This window comes from Lipophrys pholis, assembly GCF_963383615.2.
Source record: "Lipophrys pholis genome assembly, chromosome: 20".
NCBI lineage: Eukaryota > Metazoa > Chordata > Actinopteri > Blenniiformes > Blenniidae > Lipophrys > Lipophrys pholis.
This window is the reverse complement of record NC_137648.1, coordinates 1233403-1243549: the sequence shown is the minus strand read 5'-3', so window position 1 is coordinate 1243549 and position 10147 is coordinate 1233403. Positions and strand designations below refer to the sequence as shown.

The 10147-nt window shown below is 44.7% G+C and overlaps 1 protein-coding gene across 1 annotated transcript in view; it reads right to left on the bottom strand.

Annotated features, from left to right (window-relative positions):
* Positions 1–3541: 3541 nt before the first annotated feature.
* The window catches only part of LOC308125626 (receptor activity-modifying protein 3), a 45153-nt gene continuing 38547 nt past the window's right edge, over positions 3542–10147 (bottom strand). Inside the window, exon 5 of the mRNA XM_080489521.1 lies at positions 3542–5386. Coding sequence (XP_080345647.1) covers positions 5131–5386 — 256 coding nt within the window. The 3' untranslated portion in view covers positions 3542–5130. The remainder of the gene's footprint in view (positions 5387–10147) is intronic.

The window sequence follows — 10147 nt, the reverse complement described above, 5'->3', positions numbered from 1 at the left end:
CTGTCGACTGCTACGTCAACATCACTGAGCTTCTCCACCGACAGCGACGCCAGCATCCCCCCCCCCCCCCCCCCCCCCCCCCCCCCCCCCCACGCTTTATTTACCTGATGCAGCGATAAGATTTGAATCTGCACGCCGGGGTTTCTTTGTATTGTTCCAAGGGTTTACACAGACACAAAGCAAAGATCTGCATGGATCTGCTCTGCAGCTGTTTGTCTAGATTGAGATGGTTTTGTTGTCTTAATGAGAGAACAACGCCGGGCCTCCAGCGCACGAACACACTCCAGCGCACGAACACACTCCACACACGAACACACTCCACGCACGAACACACTCCAGCGCACGAACACACTCCAGCGCACGAACACACTCCAGCGCACGAACACACTCCACGCACGAACACACTCCATGCACGAACACACTCCAGCGCACGAACACACTCCACGCACGAACACACTCCACGCACGAACACACTCCAGCGCACGAACACACTCCAGCGCACGAACACACTCCACGCACGAACACACTCCACGCACGAACACACTCCAGCGCACGAACACACTCCAGCGCACGAACACACTCCACCCAGTCACTCCGTCAAGGCCGTTTTCCTTCAGTCTGAAATACACTCTCTGAAATGGAGGGCGTCCATGAAGTTAGATAGTCTCAGATAGTCATTACGGGACAGTCCACTTGTTGGAACGTTCCATTAATTCTACATTATTTATCGATGATTAGATGAACGACACCTTCAGCTCTTCTTTTGTTTTGAAGCAGATTACTCTACAAAGTAAAAATCAGTTACTTGATACTCCTGAATGTTACTCTGGTGTTTTCGGACACGGACATTTTGGACACGGACATTTTGGACAGGGACATTTTGGACAGGGACATTTGGTCAGTGTTGCCACGGTTACCTTGAGAAGAAATATATTACTGATTACTTATTTTTAATAGTAACTAAGTTAGATTACAAGTAACTTCAGTTACTTTGTTGTTGAAAGCTTGGCTTGTGTTTTATGATCTAATAAATAAAACATGTCTTTGTTGTCTTTAGATTGTTTTGTTGCATGTTTTAATGAAACTGTCAGTGAAGAGCTGATCAGTGATTTCAGGGATTACAGGGATTTGGCTGCGGCCCGCCGAGCGTCGGCGAGCAGGATTGTAGAGCTGCAGACTTTCCTAACGTCTAGGCCTAATCTAGTTTTTGTTCACATACTGAGATATATTTTGTATGTTGTTATGAGAAAAAACATTTCAAATATTGTCAAAAATAATGTCAAAATATAAAAAAACATTCAAATCAAAGATGTAGTTCCCATGAGGTCTCTGACCTCCTGTAATCCTGTTATTGTGTGTGTGAACTTCCTGTCTTACAAACCTTAAAGTACCAATGTTTTCTTTGTTTCAACGCTGCTTTGCTTGGAAATGAATGTAGACGATTAAATGAAGCTGAGAAATGACTTAATGTCACGCTGCTGCTGCTGCTGCAGGTTGCAGTGGAATAGATTAGAGATGTGCCGAGTCAGCAGCTTTGAGCGCTCATGTCAGTGTTTCTATGATCTGTTTTCATTGCTTGGAAAACCGGCGTGATCACAATGAGACGCAACAGACCAGGACAGCGAGTCTGGTCCACGCCTGGCGTTCACTTTAGTTATAATTCTATTAGCAAAATAAGAGCGTACCTAAATAATAGAGGCCTTCAAAAGATATAACAGCCGTGTGTCTTTGAGGACGTTATATGATATTAATTCCCCTTTTGCTTGACAGTGATGGATGTTTTAGCTGCACACACTCTTTCACACACCTCTCAGATAACAAATGACCTGAGTTATAGAGACAGATTAGATTATAGAGTACTGGGAGGATTCTGCACTGTGGAGGAGGAGGATCTGGTCCAGGTGAGTGTGGAGGTGTGACGGGTTTTTAGAAAAGACTTTGACGGGGTTCTTAATCTCCTGGAAGCACCAAATGAACTGTGCTGCAGTTCTGCTTTATGTGAGAAGGATTTATGGATAAAGAAGGATAAAGCTTTATGTTGAGATTGACGTCAATTTCCACAGTAATTATTTGGTTTTAAAGAACAAATAGGAATATTTATTACATATGTCCCTGTCTTACTGGTCCGTCCCACTCAAGATTAAATAGGACCGTATGTGGCTCCTGAACTCATGTGTGTTTTAAGCTCCTGCTCTAGGGTGGGGTATTTTAATGATTGCCTCATAACGGGGTGATAACATCAGAGGAAGCACAACTACAATTGCAGGAGGCAATTAACTGAACGTGAGCTGGTAACAGAACCACTCGTGTGTGTGTGAGAAACAAAGTGGTCATTAAAAGAAACAAAAACTTAGATTTAAGACTTCGTTTTACTGTTTAACCAGACAATCACTTAAGGTACGTTTACATTATATTATATATTATATACCTGAAACGTAATGCGCCGTGGGATTTTGGGGAATTCTGAGGAAGGCGTGGCGCGTTGTTCACGTCCTGTCAAGACTTTCTACGGATGAAATGTGAACGTTGGACCATTTTGAAACACGTTTTTGCCCCAAAGAGCCACTAAAAGTGAAGCAATCATTGTTTCCTGAGACTTTAGCTGCGTGCAGACGTTCCTCTGGAGGTCTAGTTCAGTAGCAGAGCTTGTAGAAGCTGCTCTGTCCTTCATCGCTCAGACTCCAGTGAAACTCCCCTCCGGCCCGGCTTCCTCCCAGACCGTGGGCGCCGTGGCAGACCGGAGGACAACGCAACGCGTCGGGTCCACAACCCGTCACACGCCGGGACAAGCCGCGATTGAACGTGATGAAACGGCTAGGATACACCGTCACTCCGCCGTGAGAACCGGGACAAAGCGCGGGACGAAGCGCGGGACGAAGCGCGGCGCGACGTGATGAAACGCGAAGCAACCGTGATAGAACGCGCACAACGTCACTTCCTGTGAGCCTCCGGTCCCACTACGGACCGCCTCCAAGTTCTATTACGGTCTACCAAGTCACCATCCACCCATCCACCCATCCATCCACCAAGTCACATCCATCCATCCATCTACCAAGTCACATCCATCCATCCATCTACCAAGTCACATCCATCCACCAAGTCACCATCCATCCATCCAGCCATCCATCCATCCATCCATCCATCCAGCCATCCATCCATCCATCCATCCATCAATCCATCCATCCATCCATCCAGCCATCCAGCCATCATCCATCCATCCACCAAGTCACCATCCATCCATCCATCCATGCATCCATCTAGTCATCCAGCACCACCCATTTTAGTCTAATTTAATAAAACAATGTACCCCATAACCAAAAAGGCGGTTCCACTGTGTTGATTCATTTTTAGATCCTGCAGAGAGAAGCAGCCTCCACCCGACATCTCACAGGACTTCAGGACGTTAATAAAGATCTTACCGACTTTAGATCTCTTTCTGCACTGCACTGGGAAATGTTCTTATGTTCTCTAGATTTTAAGCTCAGCATTCAGAAGGCTTATCATCTGTAGGTCATTTTGACTTCTATAACGAGGTCCATCAGAGGCTTCCAGAACTTACTTTTAATCTTCTTATACAGGTCACATGGTAATCCATCAGGTCCCAACGTTTTAACAGCTTTAATTACATCCGCCAAGGACACAATGAAATCATCGGTGTCTGTATGTCTGTTAGCAAGATCACATTAAAACTACTTCCCACAGTTTGATCACAGATCGATATTAGGCCATGGAAGATTCCAGAAAATCTTTGGAGGTGATCCAGATTCTAGATCACAATTTCATTTTATAGACTTTGAAGGATTTCGTCAAAATCAAGATCGCAAAACTAAGATGACAACAGACTTTAAGTATAACACAAATATCAGGCACAGATATGAAGACACGAAACAAAACCCAATCAGAAATTCTCCCTCGTCTGTGTTGGTGCTTTGTTTGAAAGGATAGCCGAGCAACCGAAGATTTCAAGAGACACTTGAGATTTAATCAAGGTACTTTTGCTGAAGAGTTTCCATCGAGTTTATGTGACAAACAGTGTGCAGGTGAGAACAGAAACACAGAAATCAATGTGGCTTTGGAGGAAAACGTTTGGTGCTTGGTTTAGTTTGCAGCGTGATTGATGGAAAAAACAAAAACAAAAAAACAGATGAAGTGAGTTTTACCAAATTATTCTTCAAAAAAAAGAAGCATTTCAGTGGTTTGAGTAACGCTGGAGCAGCAGATACAGTAGACAGCACAGACACAGAGCGGAACTGTACAGACAACATCGCTTTCCACTGACAACCTCTTTTTGTAGGCGTCCACAGTATTTCTATTTTACAATCTCTTTTAAGTTACTCTGTTACAAATCAGTCCGTTGGGGCTCAGGTAGTCACACCAGATATTCAAGTCCCGGAACACGTGTGAACCGTCGCGTTTCCTGGTCTTTGGGCAGTGTATCCTCTCCAGTGGTTAAAGTCCATTCAGTAAGTCAACAGTAAGACTCGAAACGTCATCAAGTCCCAAGTTTGGCTTCTTTTTAATCCCTCCGGGCAAACAAACAGTTTCATGGTAAAATATTAACAACGGCACCCCCGAGGGGGGAGGAAGAGGAGGGGGTGTCTTCTTTCCCACCGGTTCTGAGTTGATTGTAATGCTCGGTGGGTACTTTGGCCTTCAGCGGTGATACGGTGCTCTGACAAGAATCTTCAAGGTCAAGAAGTCTGGATCCATGAGCTTTGAGGAATGTTTCCAAGATTTGGTCGGCTTGTCCCGCTGGTCAAATTACTCAAGTAAGTGATGACGAATCAAACAACCCAGAACTCCCGGAGGAGGAAACAGCCGAACATTTCAGTGCTTGTTTACGTCGAGGAGGCGCCCACATTACCGGGAACTTACACTGTACATGGGATGTGTCACAGAGGAAAAGTCTTTGGAGACCCGTGAAGCTCTTCAGCATGCTGAGTGATATCTGCTCGATGCTCACAATCTTGCAAACGACACAGAAAATATTAAAGGAAATGTCACTTTACACAGCCGGACTCTTCCTCACGACGTCGCAGATGTTTGTGGCACCACTTACAGGATCATCAGACCAGCAGAAGAAGAAGAACTCCATGTGAGCAGCATCGAAGTCCAGCCCCTCTTTTCTCCTTAAGCCAGGATGTCGCTCCTCTTGCTGCACCAGACCACCAGGGCGATCATGGCCAAGGTGAGGAAAACCGGGATGAGGATGAGGATGGTCAGCGTGTCGTCGGGCGGGTCGACCCAGACCACATGCTCCATGGTGCAGTTGGAGAAAAAGTGCTTGTGTATGCGGATGATGTAGCTCTCTACCAGCGGGTTGGGCCAGTAGCAGTCCACGATGAGCGACTTTGTTTCCGTGCAGAGGGTGAAGAGGTGGTACTCACTGGAGAGAGGAAACACAAGAGACTTTTGAGAAATAAATCCCAGTGAGGGCGGACAGTCGTAAATCAACAAATGTAAAAGTGTCATAGCGTTCTTGGTGTCCGTTTACACCACAATGGCACTTGGAACCACTGAAAACTTTTTGAAAACAGTTGCCAAGGTGGAACTTTTAGAAAAATCTTTGACGCTGTCTCTGTGCAAACGGGGGAAAACGCAACATTTCGAAACTGCTCTGACTCAGTCTGTCACCATGGAAATGGGAAAATTCAATGTTTCAAAACTGCATCAACTCTCTCTCCATGAAAACAGGGGAAAATGCAACTTTTCAAAAATGCTCCAACTCTGCCTGTCACCATGGAAATGGGGGGAAAAGCAACTTTTCTGAAACACTACTACTGCGCATGAGTAGCTGTAATAAACAGTTCTCCTGCTAGTCGATGGCCAGGAGGAACAATGTTTCCCCCCAGACTGTACTTTTATTTTGACAGTCACCATAACAACAATCCAACTTGGTCGTCGCTGTACGAACATTGTTCATGTTTGAGCTCTTTTGCCTTACGTAACCATTTTTAGCCCGGAGTTTAGAATATTTTTACAACATAATGTGGTATGCACATGAAATACAAAATGTACATTGAACTTGAACGTGTACTTCCTGCATGTGGTTTCATTATTAAAACATAAAGCGGCACCCACTAGTGGCTCAACATGCTAACTACATTGTTTTCAGCATTTCTGCCGTTTCTGTGTAAACGGACATTGTCTGCAAAACGTTGCTGCGTGAAAGAAAAATCTTTTCTGAAAAATCATGAAAAACCAGTGAAAACGAAGCGTCTTCAGTTGGACGGATCTTATTCAGTCTCTGCTTCCTTGACGAGCGCCGCCACCTTGGTACCTGATTAAAACCCACTGTGGTTCAGCCGGCCTGAGAGTCCTCCACTAATCCACCATCGACTGCCTTCTTGGCACACTGGCCTTCTTTATTTTAACAGGGTCATTCAAAGCCTTCCTGGGGTTTTCCACACTCAAAGCTTTTGCTGTGATGATCCCATCCAGCGCTATAATCCCTCGCTCTCCATCCTGGATTCTCTGTCCGGCTTCTCCAACTTCACTATCTCGTCTCATCCAGGAGCCAGCTGAGCTTTCCCACACTGCCAGATGAAAAGTCACTGTGTTGTTCACGTTTCCAGCTGAAATGAACTGCTGCTGCTCATTGAGCTGAGGGCTGCACAGGCGGCTGCCAGATTGAGAGACGAGCTTGGATTATTGAGGCAACTGGCAACTCTGTGCAGTTGTGTCATGAGTCAGGCTGCAGGATAACATCAACACACTACTTTAACGCTCCAATAATCTTTAACATGAAAAATCGTCTTCAGTCCAACATTTCTGCGGCTCGTACTATTATACGCATGAAAACTTGTCATTTAAGGTTGTTTTTTTTAGAATTGGAGTAAATATTCTGAGCCCATGAGTCAAGCGTCGACAGAAACACATGATAAACGATGAAAACATTCGCAATGGGTTTTTTCTTGAGTTGCCTCGTTGACCTGGAGTAACTCCACTCAGCTGATGGTTCAGAAGGCCTGTATTTACCACAATAAAAGCCCAGAAACCTGTTTGATGAGTGTACATTGTTATATAAACATCAAGAAGTGAGCATTATTGCTGAATATCAGTACAAGATGAGCTCTCCACCACGATGTGAACTCGCTGACGGGGAAAACACGAGTAGGAACAAAGGGTCATAATTATGTTACTAAATACTCGTGTACGACACACTCAGGTTGGGTTCTGACGTCAAGACGTGGCCAATGTTTTGATTGACCTTTGCTCAAATGCTGACATGAAATAAACCCAGTAGTTTGTAGAGAGACACACTGTGTGAGTGTAAGGAAAGTATTCAACCAGGTGGAAACTGTCTGTTATTTTTACATAAATTTTATGAAATATAAAGAGTCATATTAATTATTCTATTGCTTTTTACTTCCTTTGTGGATCAACCTTTTCCAATTCCCTTTTTTCTAGTTACTTATTTTATGTGAGGGCTTGAGAGATGTACAATACAGGAGAGTGACAATGTAAGTAATAAACTTTGATTTTAAGTCAAATATGTCTATTTTTGAAACAATTGTTTTTAAGTTTATTTAAAATAAAGAGACAAACAAAACAGATACACAGTGTGTAAAAGAGAAACACAATTAATGTACAAATAGTGTGTCTTTGTGAATGCACGGGTTTTTTTCCAAGAAAAAAAAGGTAAAATAGGGAGAAAAGTATAATTAACCCAATTCTGAAAACTGATCAAATAACCAAAAGGAGGGTAAGCTTTCAGTGGTTCAGTCCCCAGCTCACTGTTGTTCCCTCTATGACAGATATTAGTAACAGCCTCATGTTAGGAACACATAACCCACTTAAAAGAACAATTCTTCATCTAAATAGTGACGTATGTGTATCATCAGCTGCATCAGGAAGTCGCTCTGATGACTTTAAGGCGCCATCTGGTCCAGGCAGAGACCAACAACAGTACATATGTACCACATTATTAAAGGTGCAGACCAACACGGCCCCGCCGGTTCCTGTCAGTAAGCAGCTCCAGGCGGAGAATCAATCTGTTATCAGAGGTAAATGACTGACTTAGTCCAAACAGGTTCTCAGGGGGTCCGTCCAGAACCCCTTTTGGGTGTCCGGACCGGCGCGACTGTCTCAGTTCAAACAATAACAGTTGTGCTGGCTGAGTGTTCGGCCGTCAGCAATCACCCCAAACAGCCACGGCTCATTTGTCAAGCAGAGTCAGCGTGTCCTCCAGAGGTTTGTAATAATTGTCCTCCATGTGGTGGAGCGGGCCGAGGTCCAGGGGAGGAAGGTCCTGCCAGGTTTTCCCACAATGATAAGTTGGTTCCTCTGTCAACACTTTTAATGAGTTGGACGCCACCGCAGCACCAGAAACCCACGTCCCAGCTCTCAACCTTCACTTTTAACAGTGTCAAGCCCACCGAGTTTAAAAAAAACAAACAAGTACAAGCAGGATGTTGCGACAGCCGTCCTGCACTTCAGGTAGATAAACCACCAAACACTTGAACAGAAGCAGAAACATTTAATGATTTATGAGCTTCTGTTCTCCGTTTTAATCAAAGACAAAACAAACGTCTGTCTTTACTCAGAGTGTGGATCCACCAAGTTTTCTTATTGCAAATAGATGAGGTTTGTTGGACTCCATGTCTTTTTGTTCTTTGACTTTGACTCGGAGTTGTTTTGAGAGACGATGACGAGTTTGTTCCTCAGTCATTCGCAGAGTATCAACTGGTTTACACGACGGTACAACTGACAATGCAGAGTGGTTGTGTTTTCACTTCTGAAAGGTTTAGCGTTTACTTGGCAAGGTGTTGAAAACAAAGATCGTTTCTACGGCAACGGCAGACCAGACCAGACCAGACCAGACCAGACCAGAACAGACAGACCAGAGCAGACCAGACCAGACCAGACCAGACCAGACCAGACCAGACCAGACCAGACCGGACCGGACCAGACCAGACCAGACCAGACCAGACCAGACCAGATCAAAGCAGAACGGACCAGACCAGACCAGACCAGACCAGATCAAAGCAGAACGGACCAGACCAGACCAGACCAGACCAGACCAGACCGGACCGGACCGGACCGGACCAGACCGGACCAGACCAAAGCAAAGCGTGCTTCCAGCCTGTGCTGGTGCTTCATGCACACTGAAGCAATATCCTCCCACATTAAGAAGTGAACGCTGTTCTTCCACTTCATCATTTGGACCGATTGAGACTATTTTGTATCACAAAACTGATTAGAACCGGGGTGTGAACCATAAGGCCTGTGGGCCAAAACCGACCCACAAGAGGCCCCGAGCCGTGAAGACCAGCAAGCAAATGGCAAAAATGGCAAATTTCTTCGGTGAGACATTTCACTGTAATTTACACCAGAAGGTTTCATTTCTGTGGAGGTTGTTCTCATTTGTGTTCATAATTATTACATTTTTATGAAAATATGGACATTTTCACCACATATACTCTGCGCCACAACAAAGATAAACTTAAAAGTTTCAATTCAGAGGTTATTAGGACACTACTTTAACGGTCTGGCCCAATGAAATCAGGCTGAAATCAAGTGTAATCTGAGTAAATGATAACGCTGGTGGTGTTCAAGATAAGTTAAATATGGTTTGACAACTTTGCATCCCTCTGTCCACATGTTGGACGTGTCTGTTGGTCAAAGCTATGGTGAAGGTTGAATTATAGACGATAATGATGATAAACCTCCCAACAACTGGGGGACTAGTTGAGTGGGTAGAGTGGGTAGAGTGGGTAGTTTCTACACAAGGTTGGTCCTGATTATGTGTCCAAGTGTCCTTGAGTGTCAGTTCTTCCTGTCATGTGTGGCTCGACCATTGGTGGAGCAGAAGATCATTTTATTGGAGCAAATGAAAAACCAAAAATCCAAATGAACAGAATCACTGGAGATCTCAGGAGACTGCTGCCGAGGCACTGGAAAGCCAAACACAGATTTAGTTCACATTAACAACGGCAAGGAAATGCGACTCTTTTCTTATTTTCTGCTCACAGTGACTCACATCCGACCTGTTTTGTGGCCGTGGGAAAGCAGCAACCAGACCCAGGCCTCGTTCATATGTGGCACCAATTCAGATATTTTTCTACATGCGACTGTTTCATCGTTGACGAGTGACTGACGTCACGGGTAAGAGCCGGAGGAAGCGGCTCTTACTGTGCTCTCTTTT